The sequence below is a fragment of the Rhipicephalus sanguineus genome, chromosome 1 (genome assembly GCF_013339695.2).
Source record: "Rhipicephalus sanguineus isolate Rsan-2018 chromosome 1, BIME_Rsan_1.4, whole genome shotgun sequence".
In the NCBI taxonomy this organism is placed as follows: Eukaryota; Metazoa; Arthropoda; class Arachnida; order Ixodida; family Ixodidae; genus Rhipicephalus; species Rhipicephalus sanguineus.
The window spans coordinates 274,334,114-274,357,043 of NC_051176.1; the positions used below are offsets into that span (position 1 = coordinate 274,334,114).

At 44.6% G+C, this 22,930-nt stretch overlaps 1 protein-coding gene across 1 annotated transcript in view; it reads right to left on the minus strand.

The window, feature by feature from the left end:
- LOC119378997 (kinetochore protein Spc24) overlaps positions 1–18,560 on the minus strand; it is a 42,851-nt gene extending 24,291 nt beyond the window's left edge. Inside the window, exons 1-2 of the mRNA XM_037648121.2 lie at positions 18,556–18,560; positions 16,534–16,731 (exon numbers count right to left, since the gene is read on the minus strand). Of these exons, the coding sequence (XP_037504049.1) occupies positions 16,534–16,636 (103 nt within the window). The 5' untranslated portion in view covers positions 16,637–16,731; positions 18,556–18,560. The remainder of the gene's footprint in view (positions 1–16,533; positions 16,732–18,555) is intronic.
- Between the last annotated feature and the right edge of the window lie 4,370 nt (positions 18,561–22,930).

Genomic DNA, 22,930 nt, shown 5'->3' on the forward strand with positions numbered 1-22,930 from the left:
ATCCTCACTTACAGGTACAAGTTGTGGCCATTCCTGATAAACCGTTGCAATGTCGGTATGACCACATTTCTGTTTTCAACTAACAAGCCCAGCTAACCACTCTTTTGATGTTCTTGAGGCTTATATAGCTGGACCACTTATATAGCTGAACAACTTATCCAGAATTTATATTTCACACATTAACTTATTCCCTACTTTAAGCATCTTAAACATTCACACCAACTAGCCAATCTTTTCTACCAAAAAAGTTGAGCCTACAGCAACATTCAAATATTCCAAAAAACAAGAATGAAACTCATTATACACACCTTAAAATTTTATGAAATGCATAATCAGAAACTTACAGACATATACATAACTTTAAAGGGGCCCTGCAACATTTTTTCAGCATGGTCAGAAAACGCTGTCGATCGGTATAGTCGAGGCTCCCGAGAACAAGCGAGCCAAACATTATAGCACAGCACGCGGCCTAGGATTTACAATAAATTATCATAGTCAGCTAAAAGGCGCTTCCTCTTCTCTCGACAAAAATTATGCTTACGGCATCACTGACACAAGTGCCACTCTATTGGCTGATTTGAACATCGCGCACTCGGTAGTTACTGCGGCCGCCGCGAAAAGCCGTCACTTGCCCCCGCGCGTGTGCGATCGCACTGAAAGTACGCCGCGCGTTCGAAGAAAAAAAAAGAAAAGAAAAAGTGCTCAAGGTCACGAGGCGTGTGTAACGTACCTTCTTCCCCAATGCCACCCCTCCCTACTTAGCTTCCAGCGCTTTGATCAGGACAAGAGAAGAGAGAAAGCAATTACAGCGTACGACAAATTTTTAACTCTGCCCGTGCTGGACAGATTCTAAAAATTTTTGCGGTGGCCGATTCGTGAGGAAATAAGCTCCTTTAATGAAGCAATTCCATGGCTACTTGGAAAAGTGTTGCAGGGCCCCTTTAAAGAGACATAGAAATGGTTTTGACAATTTTGTAAAAACCTAATGAGTCAGTAATGCAGGTCCTTCAGATCATTAAAGGGACCCTGAAACGGCTCTGACGATTTTGTATAAACGCATTGAGCCGGTAAAGCAAGCCCTCAGAACAATTTGAAGACTGATTTAAGATCTCTGCGTCAACTGTGTAATTTATTACAAGACTTTAAACATATGCATCGCTAAAGGTCGCAACAACTCAGCCGAATGAGTTTTCAACTTCTCGCGCCTTTTACATGTAGAATTGTTCCAATACACGCAGCATCCAGCGACCGATCTGATTGGATATGTCCAGCCCACGTCACTGAACCTCCTGTGGGCAGCGAGCGTCGTCTGCCTGCGTTACAACATGCTCCGTGTTGACACGAGCAGAGCAACAATGTTTATTTCAAGGTTTCTTTTCTTGGACACAATGAATTGCCCTAGCTGTGTTGTGTGCCACATATCTAGCAACTGGTGACTTGTAAAGCTGCGAAGCATCTGGCGAGCGGAATCATTTCAGTTCGTCACTGCAATGAGTGTCGCGCTCTCGCTATGCAGTCAACGCCACTATCCATGTGTCTGTGGCTGTAACTTCACCCCTGAAGACACAACCACATTGCCCAAGTTTACGCTTATCGGTGATCGTTCTCGAATTATTTTTATTTGTACGCGTTCTTTTGCTTGTTGATGCCGTACAGGAGAATAAAATAAAATCGGCTGGTAGTGTGGTGGCCCCTGTCGGAGCAGGTATCAACCACTCCGTGAGCTTCGTCTCTGTTGCCAGACGGCATGCTGCCGGGCACAGTGGGCCATGGCCTCCGAGATTGCGCGCAACCTGTTGGCGTGCAATATCGGAGGCCATGACTGGGCAAAGCTCAAAATGTCGAGTGTGCTCATGAGAGTGCTGCGATCACCAGCGATGCCAGCATGTCTCATGAGTTGAAGAGGCAAGGCAGTGGTGAGAAGGAGGGTATAAATCTAACTGTCCGTAGTGGCCTTGGTACACGGTGCGTCACTTAATTTGTGGTGCGAATGATTTGATGATGCTCTAGCCTAAATGTTGACAAAACTCCAAAAAACAGTTTCTGGGTCCCTTTAACAGACTGACTTGAAGGGACCAACAACTTGCCAGAATGTGTAATTCAGTGATGCTACTGAGGACTTCTGATTTGGAGCAATTTTTGGAGCAGCAAAATTTTCTTTTTGGAGAACTTTGGAGCAGTAAAAATTTCCATCTTGGAGCACTTTGGAGCAGGTAATTTTACATCTGGAGCACTCTGGAGCAGCTATTTCACATCCTGGAGTACACTGGAAAAGCAAGTTGCATTTACATTCATGCACCTGAATAATTATTATGGGGCGCTTATGAAGAGCTAGAAATATTCCGATTCATTCCAAACCTCATGGGGAAAATCACCTTAGCAGCACTCCATATTTCACTCGATAATAAAAAAATACGGGCGTCATGCAGTTGAGTGTTCTGGAATAATCTCCTCAACGATTATTTTCGAAACTATCAAATAAACAGAATACTGGATCAATAAAATTAACACTCTAAATACATCTATCTGGTTATCAGCCGACGTGGTAGACAAATACCGCGATGTACAACAGTGCCTCAATGCTAAATAGTTACAATGTCCCTAATGCATTTGCCTAAGACGAATACAAGGCAAAAGCCAGGTTCTTTTTCTTCTCAATCGACTGTATTGCTAGGTGCAACATGATGCCACTTACTAGCCTCAAAAGGCCAACTTCCTCCGACACTCCCTTCCCTCTTTCTGAGGTCTCTCTGTGCAGTAGCAAGAGCATTCTTACAATGCTTCCGGACTATCGTTTGCGCATACACTGGGTTGCCTGGAAGATGGAGATCCGCTCCAAAGTCAAGCTTCTGCGAAAGTGTCCGAAAGTGCATTTAATGGGGGACTACATGATTTAACAAACTTCCTTAGTCCTTTTACAGAGAAGGTGTATATAGCTAGGACATTCCGATTGTATGCCCAAAAACCCCTAGTGCCCTCTAGGGAGCAGTGTAAAAAGGACAAAAAAAAAAAGCTCACAGGGTCCCTTATACATTCGCCTAAGACGACTCGAAGGCGAAAGCCATCTTTTTCTTCTCGCTCGATGTATTGATCCTCCCCTGCCCCCCTCTCAAAGCTTTCTGCACCTAATGTGGCTTTGCACTGCCACCAGCATCTGAGGCATTGCAAGCTTTCTGCACCTCGCCTGCTTTTGCACTGCCTCCATGATCGGCACACCGATCATTGAGGCAGTACAAAGCGACGATGTCATGTGATGACATCATCATGTGGCTTAACGGTATATAATGTCACAAGTTTTAGCGATCGATGATGTCATGATGATGTCATCACGTGACGATTTTTTTCGCATCACTCCTGTTGACACCACCGACGGTCAATTTTCGCGTTTGATGAGGCATCTAAGGCTTTCACATTAATATTGCGTTGAACGCTAACAGCCTGGCCTTCAACAACCTGGCCTTGCATATCAAACTGGCCTCCACCATGTCACCATTGTGCCGTGCGCTAAACATCTTCGCTGGTCATCCACCTCACAAAGTGGAATGGCTCTTAATTTTAATTTTATTGCGATAGCAATTATACGGACACCCTCAATGGGCTTTTTCCATCGCCATCATGTTAGGTATAAATTCCAAATGGATAACACCCCGCGCATTGTATGATCTACCTGCGAGTAAAAGGTCGCGAGCTATGGCGACGAATGTGGCTGAAGCGGAGATGAAATGAGCTGGCCCTCACCGTCGCACGGAGGGCGCATATGCAATAACATCACCGTGCCGGCAAGGCCTGCATTGATTGCTCATCAAACAAAGAAGAAACGCCCCGCCCGTCTTTCGTAAGGCGCATAAAGGGACGCCAGGGGAGGGGGGGGGGGTGCGTCACTCGAAGGTTGCCGACACAAGCGCTATCTCGAGGCATCGGGAGACGCCTCGTAAACTTGCTGTGTTCTCAACACTTACTTCGCGTTTAAAGAACTGACAGCACGAAAACCGCTTCTGTCCGTGGAGCGGCTATATTCAGTTAAATCAGCGTTTTGTTGAGTTACACGAGATCGGATCCAAAAGAGTTAGCTGCTAGCCTTACTTCGTATAACAATGCAATTTGTTGGTATCGCATTCATTACTTCGCCCTTAAGCAAAACTGATTTTTTTTAAACCGTCAGCTATTGACCCTGGAAAACGAGGGGAGAACGTGTAACATGGCGTAGCCGCTTCACATTGGGCATTTCGACGTCAGGGCCGTCAGCGACAGGCCCACTACAAACATTTCAGCGTATTAAAACCGAATTATGGCTGCTCCAACCAGGAGGCATGCTTTTATTAATGAAATTACATTAAAAAAATCAAGCAAGAAAGACAAATTGGGACGTACCCTATCACTCACGAGCTCGAAAGGGGAGCGCCTTTTAGGGGGTATTTACCGCAAGAGCGATTATGAACCCGGATGTGCTGGTGGAAGAAATTAGGAAAAAACTCTTCTGGATGAAGATCCGATTTTTCATTCCGCGATGTCCAGAAACAGAAGTGACGGACATTTTAGCGTCACGCGTATATATTTATTAGTGAACACTGCTTTAATTACGTGCCGTGCGATGCTTGAAACGAGCTGTCAGCAGCGTTTCTGGAATAGACAACGTCCACCGATGAATCACCGCCACACTTTCTCACTACCGATTGGCCTAGACATCACGAGCCTCTGCAGAGATTGCGCTTTGCCGTCGAGCCGACATGCACAACAGAAGCTTCGTCGGCAACGAGCATGGCGCCATGGCTTACTCGGGACGCACGCACGAGCAATTCAGCGGAATAATTCTTGGTCTGTGGTTGTGACTGGCGGCCCCAAGATCAAGCTGCATGTTTTGACACCCCGGCGGTGCCACTGCCAGTGATAGACGACCCCAAACCCGAGACTCTGGCGCAGTTTGGCGCAATTTCCGTCAATATTATCAGGATGGCACAGTAGATCCTATTTAGCGCACTTTGGTGCAGTTGGCGCAGGTGTGGAATCGCTGGTAATTAGAGCCTGGTGAAAATGAAAAGACCGTGACTCATAGTGACAGATTTGAGCATCCTTTCCGCAATCTGAATAGGATTTATATTTTTAAATTGAATTTAGAAGCCACAAAAAACCAGCATGTCACGCAGCCTAGCCGAAGAGCCTTGAAGCTGGATTATGGAGTTGTTGACTTTGCTGTATGTAGTCTGATGCTCTCATGCGCACAAAAAAGAGGGCTCAAAATTAGAGTTTGTATGCTATTATCAGGGCTGGGCAAAGATACCTTGAAATTGTATCGTGATACAATACAAGATACTCGGGCAAGAAGTATTTGAGATACAGATAAAAAATACAAACACAATTATTGTATCCAATATGATACTTCCCAATTGCATCTTCAGATACTTCGATACATTCACAAATTTGTTGTTATGGATCAAAATAACGTAGCAGCAAACGCCTATGCACAAAAATGTCAGCTCAAAAATATTATAACGGTAACCAACTTTGTTTCACTTGAATGAAATGTTGGTTACAATTTCAAAGGTATTGTATTTCACGCTTAAAGTATATTAGTTTCATTCCGAAACTTATTAGGATTGCTTTAGCTGCTGAACATGACAACTCATTATACACTGCGCTGTCACAGAGGATTTGGTTGTCTCTTTTGTAACTGATGGGATTCGCTGCTCGTCCGCCGCGGTGGTATATCGGTTACGGTGCTCGGCTGCTGACCCGAAGGTCGCGGGTTCGATGCCGGCCGCGGCGGTCGCATTTCGATGGAGGCGAAATGGTAGAGGCCCGTGTACTTAGATTTAGGTGCACGTTAAAGAACACCAGATGGTCGAAATTTCCGTAGCCTTCCACTACGGCATCTCTCATAATCATATCATGGTTTTGGGACGTTAAACCCCAGATATTATTATTCGCTGCTCTGCTTGCCCGACCAGCTATAGGGTTCCCTTTTAATTACAAGAACTTCATTACAAAGCCTCCTCACGGTCGCACAAATACCGGGGCAGATTTTCACCTCGTCTGTATACCCCCATATTACCATTCTCACAATACCAGATCGCTAGAAGCAGGCCCGTAGCCAGGCCCCCCCCCCCCCGAAATTTTTATGATACATCGCGTTTTACCGAAAATAAATAATGAAAATAGGTGTTTTTCTCAAAAAGGCAAGATTTTCAGCAAGTGCCCCCCCCCCCCCCCCCCCCGAAAAAAATTCCTGGCTACGGGCCTGGCTAGACGGGTGGTACAGTAGTAACAACACTGGTAGCTATGTTTTTTTAGGCATCTTGTATGCAGGGAACACAAAACTGCAATTACTTTTCACATTCTACATATCTCCCTGGCATAAAGCGTTTGTTAGCGACACGCTTAATAACATGCAATCTTTTAACAGTTTCTCTTCTGCGAGAGAACATGTGCAACACAGAAATGCTTCAGACATATTGTACACTTGCACAAACCGTCGCAGTACACCGCCACTATTCATAACATTGAATGAATGAAAGAAGGGGAATTATAAGGGCTCATTTTTCTTTGCTAGACAAAACATTAATTGCCAAGGAAAGTATATGGGATGTTATCTGTAGTAATTATTATGTAAATGTGAAGAAAATAAAGTGGACAAAAAGATAACTTGCCGCCGACAGGGACTGACCCTGGAACTTTCAAATAACGCGTCCGATGCCCTACCACTGAGCTACGGCGGCCCAGCATTCACAATATTGTCCCTTATAGCTCCCATTACCTGGTTAGTAATTACAGAAAAAAAATTAGGGAGGCCTAAAAAGGGAAAACAAATATATCTAATTAAAATAGAAAGGTGGTTGCGTATCAAATAATCCAAGTGAACGAACCAGAAAAAAACAATACAGAGACCTAGGTAATGTATGGAATGCAAAAGAAGGTCAGGTAAGAAAGCAGTTGTGCTAACGAACAAATTATGCTTTTAAAAACTCTTTGAATAAAGATAGCAGAAAGAAAAAGACATGTTCCACCAAGATATCTCTGCTGGAAATGCTTGTTCTCTTAGATCTAGCACCGGTACAATTGGTGCTATAGTTGTTAGAATCAAATTTGCATATAAGTCAATCTCATTGCATGTAAGTCAAACGTACATCCACAAGATCCTCCACATCGCTGATGTGTGAAAGCCATGAGACACAAAACAACGCCATTCTAGCATTCTTCAGACTTCGTAACAAAGCACAACGCAAGAGAAACTTCGATAACGACAGTATGGTGGCATCAGAATTTGCGCGATTTGCAATGTCCGTGGCCCAAAGGTGGCGCGAAGTAAACCAATAACATGGCGGTATGATGGAGGATAGCGAGCGAGTAGGAGGAAAGCAGGGGAATTGTCTGAGGGGCTCGTTTTCTGTATTATACACCAGTGGCGTAAATCCAGAAAGATCTCAAGGGGGGACACACACCTTGATGCCATGGTGGCCATTTTGTTTTTCAAATATGCCTTTTATTTTTAAGTATATAAAAATTAAAATCATGTTTTCAAATAAATTAAAAACAAAAGGAGTCCGAGCCTAGGCAGCCAATGGTTGGCACAGACAGTAGCTAATATGTCATTTGCCATGGGTTAAACCGCAAAATGAAAATGCTGGCACTTTTTTTTTATAATGCGTAAAGGAGCAGCTTTTTTTAACTTCATCTCGAATCGTCTATACTGCTAACCTTCCAATATTTACCCTGGAATATTTCTTGCAAAGCGTATTTATATTCACCAGTGTTTTTTTAATGGCAAAATTATACTCGAGCAATCGCATTCATACTTCATTGTCAAAGCCCACAATAATAAACCTCTGCGGCACGCCAGAAGCCACCCGTACCATTACAACGTTCACTATTTTGCTTCGTTTCTACTTACTGGAAAGACCTCAGATTTCAGAGTTGATTTTTAGGAGAGTGCGCTATGCTTATCTGTCAAGCATCTCAAGTATGATATTTGAAGGGTAAATCTCAAGGGGGGACACTTGCAAGGGGTGTCCTCCCCAGCCTGAACACAAGGGGGGTCAGGAACCCCCTGACCCCCCTGACCCCCCCATGATTTACGCTACTGTTACACACAACTAATGAAACCGACACACAAGTGAGCCAAAGAAAGCACAGGAGACATTATTTGTGGTTTCTTAAATGTATTGTCATGATTCTCAATTAAGGGCGTAGGGTAGGGCAAAATGTAAAAAAAAAAAAAATCACTTTTGTTTCTTTGCAATTTGGGAAGGGTGTCCCTTTGTGCATATTTGCCACATTCGTGGTTTTCTTAAAAAGTATTTTTTTGTGGCTGAAAACCAGTTTTTCCGAAAGCAAGTATTGATTGAACAAGCACACTATAGGACAAGCCCCTTGTATGCGCTCCGTGCTTACCCCCGGTCCATTTTTCTAAAAAAAAAAACTTCGTGTACGAAAGCCAAAATTCTTGTCTGGAGTCAGTTGTGCATAGGAAATTGCCGGGTATAACGTCTAAGGCAGTCCGAAGATGCTGGGCGCCTTTTCATTCGCACTTAATTGTTCTTCGTAGTGCGTCTGTTCAAACACTTTCAGCTCCTAGCACACTACACCCTGTGTCTGTTGAATTGAAAGACGTTAAAGTGGATGAAATATCACCTTTCCCACCGACGGAAAGGGCGATTTTTAGTACCTCTTCCCCGTTAGAAAAATCGGACACCCACCAGTTTTCCTAAGGAGAGAGAGGTACCCGACCTGGCACTCGGTGTTGTGGGTACTCGTATCTTAAGAAGGTGGCCCCTCCTTTCCACTCTCTTCTTCACTCCCCTTCCCCCTCCCACCAATGACGTAGCACCGTGCTCCCTCACGGGTTGCAGAAATATGGGTCTTTATTCCCATCAAACCACTACTACTAACATTTAATTGCCCATCACTCCCTTAGTACAATGTGCTTTGTTTAACCCTTTCAGACCTTGTGATTCCAATTGGAATAATCGATTTTGTAGGTCAGTCAGCAAGCACCTGGAAAAATAAAGCATTCTTCTTCCTCAAGAGCTCATATTTTGCATCTGCTCTACATATGTTGCCAACCTGGTACACATAACAAAGCGAGGTCACATGTGAATAAAGAAATAACAGAAGCAGTCGCGCTGTTCGCGCATTTCGGTGAGGCAGCTTCTTTCACCGTGCAGAGATAGGGCATTTACTTTAGTTCTGCATCGAAAATTGGAATTCTGGCTACTGGGAATTATGCTATCACATCTAAGTAACTGTTTAAGTAATAAATTAAATAAAATCAATGAAAATATTAATAACTTATAATTATTTATTAAAATAATTTGGACATTAATTACTCTTCACTGAAAATATGAGCAAAGATTTTACATTTTTTGGGGCTACCATGATCATGCACATCTCAAAATGTAAAAAGCAGTTGCTTACATTGAAAATAATTAATTTGGGACTGAAAGGATTAAGTCATGGTGCAAATGATTTGATAATGTTGTAACCTAAGCACATACATGAATTCAAAAACTGTTTCAGGGACTCTTTAAAATACTCCCCATTCGACACTACATTTTTCCACCCATTCTTTCGTTGCTCGAACCACACTTGAAGGTCCTCTACTTTAAAGTGCTTCAGCGGCAATGTCGTTTCCTTCTGAACTGCCGCCGTCACTGAAGTTCCACACCACTTTGCATTTGAGAAAGAAAAGTCCCAGGCCGCTAAATCCAGTGACTAGGGAGTGTGCTCTAACACAGTGATAGAATTGCATGCCATAATCTGCACTACATGCACTAGCAATGTAAAGTGCAAAGCCGCACATTGCGCTGCAGAATCCAGCATCCCTTATTTGACAAATTTGGTCGCATGCAGTGCACACAATCTTCCGGATGCTTCAGTACCTCCACATCAAAAAACTCTTAACAGTTTGATGCTCAGACACAAATTCATGATAGACAATTCCATGATAGTAAAAAACATTGTAAACATGACCTTTCTTTGTTTGTGCTATTTTGGCCATCACTCATCCTTCTTTTCCACTCTTTACTCTGCAACTTCAACTGACTGTTGTATTTGTATATCCAAGCTCGTTTGCTGGTAAAGACCCTTTCCAAGAATTCGTTACTCTTGTCTGAAGTTTTTAAAACAATGCAACTTGACTTTCATCACAACTTTTGCTAAGGAGGCAATGAATGTGGCATCACCATGCCGCAAACCCTTTAACCTACTGTGTACTGGTCTGGGGTGCTAAAATGTTTTCTAACCAACAAGAAATATATATAATGCAAAAAATTGTTCATTCGGTACGCTCATAATACCCCTCACAGGACACCAACTGCTTACTATAAAACCCCAAGCAAGCGCCCCTCTCCTTTTTTCGAGAGATTTGAAATATGCGCCAATGACAAAGCAAGTGCCCCCCACGCTCTGCTCCCACCATTTTCACTGTTTCATTCACTGTTTTGGACACAGCAAATGCATGCGTATACAATAAAACATTTCATTAAAAGCACGGGTGTGCATTTTTTTATTCTTAGGGGCTTTTCCACCGCCATCATTAATTTCGATCCGCGATTGAGCAAGGCCCCCCTCCCTCTCCAAATTTTGTCGGATTATCTTTCACAGTAAGGAGGGGGGTGGCTTTCTTGGTATTTTACGGCACTTATTTATCAGCGCTTGTATCACTAGAATCCACCAGTTGTGCCACTATAAATTAAGTATGAAAAAATCCGCAAACAGGGGGTGGGTGCTCGAGCCGACCGTTTCGACAAGTGGACTTGTCTTCTTCAAGGCTGGAACTGATTTCAGTACAGATTTTTTCATCGCAAGCTTCCATCTTCCACTTCCTGCCGTTTTTTATAGGTTAAGTATGCAATTTAAAAGTGTTATTAACCCGTATATGCCCAAACTCTGGAAAAGTGACAAAAGAAATATTTTTTTTTCACAGAAAGTGTACTTCTACCCTCAAAAGAAAGCAGAAGTTCTTTATTTACTGCCAGGTAAACGCAGCACTGTTTTTCAAGCCGTCTTATACATATAGGACACTGGGCATTAGGGGTGCTATATGCGGGTGTGGTAAGCCTTGAAACATTTCACGTGCAAACGGACCATTGCACTTCTTCCTCTCCATGACGTCTTTCATACAAAGCACGTGTTTGCCCGAAGATAGCGGTCGGCATTTCACGTGCACTTCTTCCTCTCCATGCAGTCTTCCAGACAAAGCACGCATTTGCCCGGAGAAAGCGGTCGGCACGTGGCAGTATGAAAAGCAAGCAATGTATAGGCTGGCACACGTTGAGAATGAGGCCTGCTTGATGTGCTGTAGGTGGCGCTAGTCATCAGCTCAAGAAATAGCAATGTTAGAGTGCATCAAAGAAGTGGCCCATATGTAGGACACTGGGCATATATGGGTTAAAGGAAACTTAGAGTATTTGACAGCGATTTCTTGTTTAGAACTTGGTTATCAGACAAGAGGAGGTGAAATATGGATGGTACCAACCGATTGTTTAAACTCGGGAATGCAATGCTCATGCTATACATGGCTATGTCTTTTCAATTGCAATGAATTGATTAATTTCAACCTGTTTCTCTTGTGCTTAAGTTCAAGCAAACTACACTTGAAAGTTGTAAGCACAAGAGAATAATTTAGAAGTATAGATCCATTGTGCACTGTGATTATATTTGCTATCTTGCTACGTTAATGATGTGATATGTTTAATTACTGTAAAATCCCGAGCAAGCGCACCCCTCCCTTTTACTGGAGATTTGAAATATCCGCCAATGACCGAGTAAGCCACCCCTCCCCCTGCCCTCCAGCCATCTTCACTGCTTCATTCAGTGTTTTTATTTGCTTGACAAGGGCTAACAATGACAGTGAAGGTATGCCTACTCAGTAACGCATTTCGTTGGAAGCACAGACGGCTCTACTACCGCCATCTTGAATTTTGATCTGTGACTGAGCAAGGGCCCTCCTCCCCCTCCAAATGTTGTCGGATTATCTTTCACCGAAGGGGAGGAGGTGCACTTGCTCGGGATTTTACGGTATGCATTTATTTTGATGTGACTTTTAAAAAATTATTATTCATGTTTATTTTGATGCAACATATGATTGTGTCTATGCTACACTGAACCCTTATGATGGCTTCTTATAATGGGGGCACAGTGCTCATCAAACTGCTGAATGGCAGCTTTTATTCTTCACTCCTGCTTGTCACTGATAAAACTGAGTGACTGATGAATAACAAAAGCAGCACTCTTGGCACAAAAACATGCTTGATAAACCGGCAAATGTACAAAAAGAAAATTAAGGTGGCAACATCGTCTTGAGGTTCCCGTACCAACTCGCCATGGTGTCATAGATATTGATGCCACGTGCTAGGGCCTACACATTTGTTTATTGGAAAAAATTAATTGCATTTTGTTGTAAGGGAGCCAGAAGCTTAGCACAGCAAGTTTCAGGAAATTATATTCCCGAAACGGCATGCCCTGCAATCGTCGCCGAAGCAGGATGTTGTAGGGCATGCATTGTCACCAATGCCGACTGCACATTGTTGAGATTCACTATTTCGTCTTGCTGGCTTACAACAGCTTCACTTAGACCAACTCACAGAGTGCATGGGATCTGCATATTTTTATTCAACAGCGAAGCTTTCCAATCATACAACTTGTGTGAGTTCATAGTATTAAGAAACATACAAGTGGCTGTCAGACTTCCTTTTTCTGCATACACGTCTAAGAAAAGCATGCAGTGCTGCTTTCAGGTGTTCACACTAGCTGTTAGTGCTTTTTACTGCTGTTTACTTTCAAAGAGCAGAACCACACAGAAGCTGGATGCTTCCTTATTAATGCAATTGGTTTAAAAACCCAAGGCATCACAATGGCGACAAGAAATGGCCGTACTGGAGGGCTCTGATTTACTTATGACCACCTGGGGTTTGTCAGCTGATATCAATAAGGTGATAAGGAAATGCGCAGACTACAACCAATAGATTACGAGAAGGCATTTGATTCGGTCGAGATATCAGCCAGCAGTAATCCACCATAGTCCTCCTCCTCTCCCCCACCCCCCCAATAAAGAAAACGACAAAATCCCAATAAAGAAGGGAGTAAGGCAGGGAGACACAATATGCCCAATGATATTCATCGCGTGCTTACAGGAAGTTTTCAGGGCCCTAGATTGGAAAGAGTTAGGGATACGAGTTAATGGAGAGTACCATGGTAATCTGTGATTCGCTGGTGACACAGCATTGATGAGTAACTGAGGGGACGAATTTCAACTCATGATTACTAAATTGTAGGGGTGTGCGAATATTCGAAAGTTTCGAATATTCGTCGAATATTACATTCGAAATATTCGTATTCGATTCGAAAATCGTGTATTCAAATAGTTTCGAATATTCGATAACTTCGAATATTCGAAAAATTCGAATATGCAATTTGATTATCATGCATAAAATAACTCGTCTTCCACATTTCTGCTGTGTTCGTATCGCTAAAAACGTTGCCGAGAGGAGCGATAAACATCGTAAGTACACAGAGGCACGATATCTGCCTGCGACGAGTGCCCCAATACGTATGATTTATTGCTGGTGCATCTCCGACGTGCAGTGCTGTTGCGATCATGTAACCATACATTTTCAATATTATGTGGCCGTAACGTGCCGCACTACCACTCGTTCACTATGTGGGACCACTTCTGAAGAAAGACAGTGACCCACATGACTGGTGGCGGACTGTAGGCACCTTCAGATACCCCAGTCTGGCAAAGCTTTGCACCATGTCCCTCCCTATACCAGCGACTTCTGTTCCAAGCGAGCGTGCCTTTTCAGTGGCAGGGGGGGGGGGGTGTCTCTGTTAGAAGGGAGCGCCTGCTGCCTGATCATGTGGAGCAACTCATATTTCTTCATGATAACATCTAGTCATTACTTTCATTGTGCCGTGATATTTGCTTGCGTTGTGATGTGCATTGTGCTAGCCTGGACATTGTGTTCTGGAGATAGCAGTGTATGTTGTGTTGCCAGTCAGGCTGTTAATGTTTTTTTTTTCAAATAGCTACATGTTAAATAAAATATTGTTTCTGTGGAGGCATTTTTCCTTTGATATTCGATATTCGATTTGATATTCGAAGGTGGATATTCGTATTCGAAAAATTTGATATTCGCACACCCCTACTAAATTGGACAAGGAAGGCAGAACGGTAGGATTGAAAATTAATATGCAGAAAACTAAAGTAATGCGCAACAGTCTTGGAAGGGAACAGCGCCTTGCGATAGGTAGCGAGGTACTGGAATTTGTAAAGTGTAAGGAGGAAGAAGAACAACATGCCGCCGTGGGACACCACCTCAGCTGGGAGAGCCAAGCGCGAGCTGTTGGTGCCAGCGCTGCGATTCTTGTGTCGGTTGTCGCCGCCCGCTTTCAGCGTCCGTAGGCATCCTGCCCAAGTGCTACTTGCGCCAATAAACCCCGTATCAGAGTGGTGGAGGTGCGGGGTACTCAACCTGGAACTCCGAAACAGGAGACTACCCGCTGCCCCTGAAATGGCCAACGAAACCGCCCAGCAAGGCACAACCCAACCTCCGATGGTCATCGTGCCCACGGCGCTGCGCCTGCGCGATCCACCTTTCTTCAACGGCACCGATGAGCAAGACGTCGAAGACTGGCTGTCGACATTTGAAAAGGTGGGCGCAAGCAACAAGTGGGACGACCCTTCCAAGCTGCAATATGTTTCTTTCTACCTGAAAGAGGTCGCAAGCCTCTGGTTTAACAACCACCAGACAGAATTCACCACCTGGAGTGATTTCAAGCAACGCATTGCCGATGTGTTCGGTCGCCCAGAATATGTCTACTTAGGACAGGTAGTAACCGCAGAGCCGAGCCATGAGACTGAAGTAACTAGAAGAATGGGATGGAGCACATTCAGCAAGCATTCTCAAATCATGAAAGCTAGTTTACCACTCAAGAGGAAGGTATATAACAGCTGCATCTTAACCGGTACTCACCTACAGAGCAGAAACCTGGAGGTTTACAAAGAGGGTTCAACTTAAACTGAGGACGACGCAGCTAGCAATGGAAAGGAAAACGATATGTGTAACCTTAACGGACAAGAAGAGAGCAGAGTGGGTCAGGGAAAAGATGGGTGTTAAGGACATCTTAGTTGAAATCAAGAAGAAGAAATGGACATGGGCAGGGCATGCAGCACGTAGGCAAGATAACCGCTGGTCATCAAGAGTAACTGACTGGATTCCAAGAGAAGGGAAACGTGCGAGGGGGAGACGGAGTTAGATGGGCAGATGAGACTAAGAAGTTTACAGGTATAACGTGGCAGCAGCAAGCACAGGACTGGGTTGATTGGCGGAACGTGGGAGAGGCCTCTCCCGACATAGTCTGGATACATGTGTAATATCTTCGAAACGTCACCAGGGCTTCTTTTTTTTTAATTTCTATGAGGTTGTCCCTACATGTCAGAAGCAGCAGATACGTGGCTATCGACTTGTTATGAAGGCTGGCACAAATGAGTCACCAATATAAGAAGCGCATTACTGTGAAGTGAAGATGAGCAACACGATGACCGACACATATAGCTGTACTCGAGCATTAAAGGGGTACTGACACAAAAATTTTGGCCTCGCGTTTTTTTGCTGCAATGTGTTGCTGGGGGCCTGTTAGTGATAACACGGCACATCGTTTGCTGCAGCGCACGACAGATAATTAATTACCGGCTTCTCATTACCGACCAGTGTCAGTTTCGGTTTCAAAAACGACAAGCCTCCGGGTGCAACTATCACCACCCAGCGGCTGCAGCGCTCGACACGTCAGCACACAGAAGTGTGACGCACTTCCGCGCTGTTCGCGTCGTCTTCTCGCATTCGCACCGCTTGCCGCACGTGCTGCGCGATGTCGTCGCCATCATCGTCCTCGTTGTCGTCGTCTTCCTCATCGTCGTCTCTTGGCGACAATTTTCTTGAGGCACCAACAGCGCAGCGGCGAGCGCGTCAAAACAGAAATGGCGGCTACGACGTCATCATAACTTGTTGTACCGGCTACAACGGTTACGTAGGGGAAGTAGGGGGGTCACCTCGGGTCACCTCCGAGGGTGTCAATGCAACAGGTGCGGCCTATAATGCTGGATCGCGCACGCGAACTTCAAAATTCATATAAAATACCTTCCAAGCTTTATTCGCTGTCGATATTTTGCAGATGGTACACGCACGTACCCGCAAATCGATCCAGCAGGCTATCTCGGCCGCGAAATTTTGTCAACATCAGTGGGAGGTAGGAACGACTATTTTGTCGGGACACGGGATTACGGAGACAAGCCTTTATTCACTGGCGGAAGGAACTGTCATGTTTTTAAAACTGAAACCGACGCTTTACCTGGCGGCTTCACTGCAAAAGCAAGGGGAAGACATTTTAGAGAAGCTGCTTCAATGTAGTAGGTAATACGGTTTAGAATAACAGAGAGCTGAGCTAGTTGGTAAGTATTCATTCTAAAAAGACAGGGCGTGCAAACACGGACACAAGAAAGAAGTCAGGACACCACAAACGCCGTTCGACAAAACTCACCGTTATGCAAACTCGTCCAAATTTCACTGTAGCGTTTCACGCATTTTTCGAGCTCTGCACAAGCTTTCATCGCGTTTCTTTCCATCGCTTCTATGTCATCCATGGTAGTCACAGAACACTCTGAGTAACTCTGAGTAAGGTCCTTAAGTATCCTTAAGGTAAGAAAAGTTGCGATTGCGCGCAGTTCGAATCGCGCACCTACAGTGTTCTAGAAGTTTGTAGTGCGCTCACTGAGCGGCGGAGCGTGACGCACTTCATGTCGCCGCCGACAGGCGGCGCGGCTCCCAGCGTCACCTGAAACTTTCCGGCGGATTGCTGGGCGCGGCTAGCGCGCGCTGCTGTTTTGCGCGCAAGAAAAGTCAAAGTTACGGTGCGCAACACACGGAGCTTCTTTTGATGCAATTTTTCTGTGAGTTGTTAAATAAATTACTGTCGTTGTGACTGATTTACGAAGGGTGGGCGATGTTTTAAGCGGCTATTGCATAGATGAATGCTCCTCCACGTAGCCGCTGCAGTAACAGATAGGGCGTGTAGTTGGGGGGTTGAAGTTTTTGTTTTGTTTTTTTGACCTGCTGATCGATACGATTTTCAATGCCCTTTCGCCACTGTAACGATCATAGCGATTTCACTCTCGCCTTTCGAGCCCCACAACAACGCCTCACTTTTTTTTCTTTTTTTTTATTCGCATGTATGAGCTGGTCTGTGTAATAGGAGAATCTGTTGCTGGGCCTGTTGGTATACATACTTGAAGAAACGAAAAAACCAGCTTACGGACGCTTACACAAGAAGAGAAGACGCTCGCTGGAACTAGCAACAGGTTTAATGAAACCACATGTAACGTTAACTCCCTTATAAGCCAAGCGCGCATGCGTCGTACATAAAACACGTGTGATTCACAATCAGAGAGAATGACATCAGTAACCACATTTTTTTAAATAAGCAATCTTTTTCTTTGATAGTGACAGATACAGTAATGCATTTGTTCAAACCATATATGTTTCCAGATTTGCGCTTCAATCACTTCACGTTCGTATTAATTGCGTGGTTCCCTTACCAACAATTTGTGTGCCTTTCAGATCAGGAGAACAGCCGCACACCCGCCAATGAGCAGGCAGATTTGCTCCTCCTCCTGACCTGATAGACGTCTGATCTGATTTTATTTACGCAAACCCCTGCCTATGCATGCGCAAATGCTTGCCATGATTAACAATGCAGAAATGGTCACGACCAATAAACAGCCGACGACGACGTTGATCTAACAGGCACTGGAGCATCCCAAAAGGAGCCCAATTCCTACGGGTCTCCCGCTTCCTAATGTCTCCCCTCTACATCTCCTTTTTCTGTACACGAGTATGGTTTTGCTGTCACCACCCTCCTGTTTTTTTTTTTTTGCTTTTATACCGCACTTGACTACGCGGCCACTCCTAGCTTCGTTGGGTCCAGCTGTTTTTGTTGTCAAACGCTGCCCCAGCAATTTCTCTGCACGTACGCTGCATGCCCTATGTGCACGACCGCCGGAGGCTGTAGCGCGTCCCTCCCGTCCAGATGCAGCGGCGGACCGTCTTTGAGACAGTTGCAGTTTGCGGACAGACACAAATGCCGATCCTTCAGAAAAACAAGCATACGTAAGTGCAGCAAAGCGGCACGCGTGGTGACGATCGACAAAGGTCCTTCAAACGAATGAATGGCGTGAATCAGGGGAATCAGCTTAAAAGAAGAATAAAATGCTCGACCCCCTCCTCCCTCCATTTTTTTTTTTTGTGGTCTCTTTTAGGTGTCATTGTGGTGGCCCTCTTACCGCCTTCAACTCCGCGTTTGTTGATCCCCCCGGAACAACTTCGTAACCAGCGTAACCCCGACCAGGGGACGCGCTTCGCACCCCGCAAGAGAAGTTTTCAGGAGAAACTGGCGGCAGCGCCCCTGGCGGGCGCCCAGGCTGTCGACGCGGAGAGGGCCATGGCGGCGCGGCGCAGGGATACGGCAGTGAGCCCACTGCCCCATTCTAGTACACTGTACGCGCACCACACCGACCACACGACGACGATGATGATGATGTGTTCAAGTGGTTCAAGGCGCGTAAATTGTACTAGAGTGACCCAGCTCTAACTACCAAGAAGAACGAGTCGCCCCTCTTAAATCATTTAAGACGATACAAATATCTGCTTATTCCTCTGTTGTAAATCGTTTTTTTTTAAACACACGCATGAAGAAATAATGCTTTATAATATTTATAACATTTCTACTATGGTAGCGCTACACATGCACACCGTGCTTATTACGATAACATTTTGTTGCAGTTTGTTGTTCTGCTGATGTACTCAGCCTCATGCATGCCTTTTTTTTTTTACATTTTTGGTTGCAACCGGCGCATGTGAGCAATTGTGCCGGCTACACTGAGTTACAACCGGAAAATCCGCTTCCTCCATGCGACGCAGATTGCGCGCGCAGATCACGAATGAGTGAATACTTATTAGGTCCGTTCGGTTCACCTGCTCCAATCGGAACCGGTTCACGGCGGTGCACGAGAAGTTCAGAAATTGTTCAGCAGGAGTTCAGTGGTGCGGGCACGGTGCTTCACTAGAAACGAATGACGAGGTGCCGACATGGTGCAGACCTTATTTTTGCTCGCTTAATTTACGTCGTCCACGAAACGTTGACAGGTGGCAAACCGCACGTGGACAGTCTATGAAGCGCAAACACTTTGGCAAAACACGTCTCACGTTAACAAGGTGGGTACAGCGCCTACGTCCGAATGCTGCGTCGTCTGCTCAGCTGCTAGTTCGCACGCGCAAGACTGCACCACTCCTGCACTTTTTGAAACGAATGGCGTGGTTCAGAGGCCGCCATTGCTGCACTGCTGAAACGAATGGAAAGGTGCAGCACCTCGTGTAGTTCCGGTGGTTCAGTCGAATCGAACGGACCTATTTATGGTAGTACATTCGACTGGCCGTTTGAGAGCGCTCTGACTGAGTTTGAAACTGTTGAATTCAACAGCTTTAAACCTTTTCAACGAGAACAAGCAGGTATGCAGTCATCTTTCTCCTTCCTGATTATGTTTTGACCGGATAATGTTAGTAGCAATGGTTAGTTGCTATTTTACACACTTTTCAGCGCCTTCGAAGCGCTCGAAAACGACCAGTCGAATGTACCATTAGTGATAAACGTTTTGCTTTTTAATTACTGCGTGGTTGTCCAGCCAGTCCACAAAGCACATTTCGTTGCTCTCTCAGACTTAAATCTGCACTGGCTTCGGGACCTCTCTGGGGACCTGCCAAGCATCTACGTACACTGCCTCCTCGTTTCAAGTCGGGTTCATCGATTTTGCAGTGATGAAGCACCAACAAGCACGGATACAACAGCGCGGACACACGGCGAACGCACAGCGGGAGTGAGTTAGAGGAGTTCAGAGAAAGAGGGGGTCGTCGTGGGTGACGTACTCGGCCTTTGCTGCCCTTCGGTACTTTTTCCATGTGCGCACGCTCTGTCTCACAGCCCCATTTCTGTGCACCAGAATAATCCTTGCCTTATTCCAATGGAAAAAAAGACGGCAACGTCACTAGGTGTCACACTCCATGGTGTCACACCTCAGACTTCCATGCTTGAAAGTCGCAAAATGACGGTGTTGCCGGAAGCAAGCCATGCACAAATAAATTGGCATTTCGGTTCATTCTGCACTTCTCTTAATCTTTTTCCTGCCCCCAAGCGACCCCTCAAGGCTGCAAGATTACTTATGTAGAACAGTGGACGGCCCAGGTCAACTCTGGGCCGTCCACCTCGCCGAGTACACCGCCAGGACCCAAGGGTTATGGCCACCACTAAGGCAAAGGGCCTAATCCCCCCTCTGCTGGCTCCAAATAAAGTTATTCCTCCTCCCTGCTTTTTTCGCACCAATACTCTTATTTATCGCTACTGCTGAACAGTATGGGTCTTGCTGGGTGAATCATCTTCATGTTCCATTACAATGTGCCAAGTCGTTTCTGGGCTTTCATTGTAGCACACATTTGAGCGTAGGCATCCAACATAAAAAGCAGCATCCTTTGCTGCCACTCCTGTACATAAGCAGGAGGTATCACTTTTTCACCTCCTTTACCCAGTAAATACTAACGGCAGTTCAGTCATGATGTGGTTGCATATCATAGCCATAGCCAGAAAGGGGCAGGGGGCAGTGTTGTTCAACCCCTGCACACCAGCATTTTTAGATTTTGTCACACACGAACATAAATATATTTGGGGGGTCGGACCTCAGACCCCACCATACTTCGCCAAACTCGCTTATGGGTCGGCTCACTCAGACTCGGATCATGCGGTGAGTCTGAGTGAGTCCGGGTAAGTAATATTTTGGTGAGATTGAGTCCGGTTGAAGAAAATTTTAGTGAGTCTGAGTGAGTCCACTAGAGGAAAATATTGGTGAGTCTAGTCCAAGTGAGCCCTTAGCGCAAAATATATTTCTTCAGTGAGTCCAAGTGAGCTCCCCCTTTTGTTGCCGACTTATGGTCCTATCTACTCATCTTCAGCATTACTATCTGCCTTGTAACGGCTTACGTTTATACTTGAGTCTATTCACGCATATCTCGGCACACTAGCATTCATGCGCCACCTCGATATTTATTGATCAGAGGCATTTTAGGGGGAGGGGTGCCATGACCTTCCCCTGCAAATCCTTTCATGGGAAGTTCTCGATAAAAATATCTCGTGTGAGTCGCATATTTCATAAAATACTGGATCGATATATGATGATGATGATATATGATGTATTTTGATAAATCGTATTTGAAGGTACAAGATCAAAAGGTGTATCGTAGAGCATTGATTATGTGAGATATTGGCGTTAAAGAGGATTGACATCATGATCGAAAAAGCTAATTTTACGCCAACAGACTCATGAGTAGACTCACTCAGGCTCACTCGGACTCTGGTGAAGCCGCGAGTTTGAGTGAGTCTGGCTGACTAATATGTTGGCGAGTTTGCGTCCGAGTGAGTCCAGCTGAGAAAAAGTTTAGTGAGTCTGAGTCCGAATGAGTCCGTTTGAGGAAAATTTTGGTGAGTATGAGTCCGAGTGAGCCCTCGGAGCAAAATATATTTCTTGAGTGAGTCTGAGTGAGCTCCAATAGTTTTGCCGACCTATGGACCCCACCCACCGAAATAAAGTCCTGGCTACACGCATCGGCAAGCAATACTGGCAATACCACTGGATGGCCACTTGCACTATCCACAACTCGTGCCCTTGCATTAGCAACGCGCTACACTTGGTGCATGTATCAACCTAGCTGCACTGAAGTGAAAATTTATTGTACTCTTTAGGAATCAAGGCTCAATGCTGTACCTGCTAAGTCAATACTACTTGTGCCAGCACATTTTTAAACTTTCACAGTTTATGCACTTACTAAAAAATCATTATCAGTGGATAACATTAGTAAGCTTGTATCTGAATGAATGGGCACTGATGAAAACAGCATTATGTCACTGTACCTCTGGTTTCACCCTACAATACATAAGGCATGACTGTAGCCAATCACTTTGGTGAAGGCACTACGATGTTCGACAAGTCGTTGACGTGCAGTGTTCCAGAACCAACGTTAAAAGTATATTACTTTTTTCTCGAAATGAATGCAACCAAAAACTAATTGTGCACACATTTGGAGCCTATGATTTCATTCTTTTTATGTCAAAATGGAACACGACTGACTGCAGAATAATGAAATATTTAATTACATACTAATTATAATTACTGAAACTCACACAAAACAACACATTACTTAATTTCCTTTTTTTGGACTGTAGTACTATTGAGTGCCTTGGTATGGTACGTCAATTTGACACATTCGTAGACAGTGCATCATAATTCACGCCTAAAGGGGTTATATAAACCAGACAATGACACTGGAAACTACAAAAGCAGTACAGTCATAGAAATCTCACTGTGTTTCACAATGTATGCTGCTTCAAATTAGGTGTCCCTTGGGCTGCAGGTAGCTACTGATAAAGTATAAATTTATTTATACTAAATGTGTCACCATGTCCTTTTGGTTGTAAATAGGTTGAATATGATGTTTTCTATGTAATTAATACAGCCTGTATTTTGCAACATAAAAGTGTAAAACTTAATGTTATGCTAAATAAGTACAGCATTCGGTGAATTGGTATTCCATATTGAAAAAGAATGGTGCAATACACTGGGATGAGAAAGAAACTCCAGTTTTTAATTCTGTGCCCGAAGTTGTATTGTTTTCAGATTTCCTGCGATAATGCTATTTTTCATATTTATTTTTAAGTCAGGTGCAAGCAGTGAAAGAACCCTTTTTAGCCTTCTAGTATTACCTGCCAAGTATGAAATGGAGTAGAGATAACACTTGCCACATTCTTGCCATGGCTGCAATAAAACACACAGACAACTAAG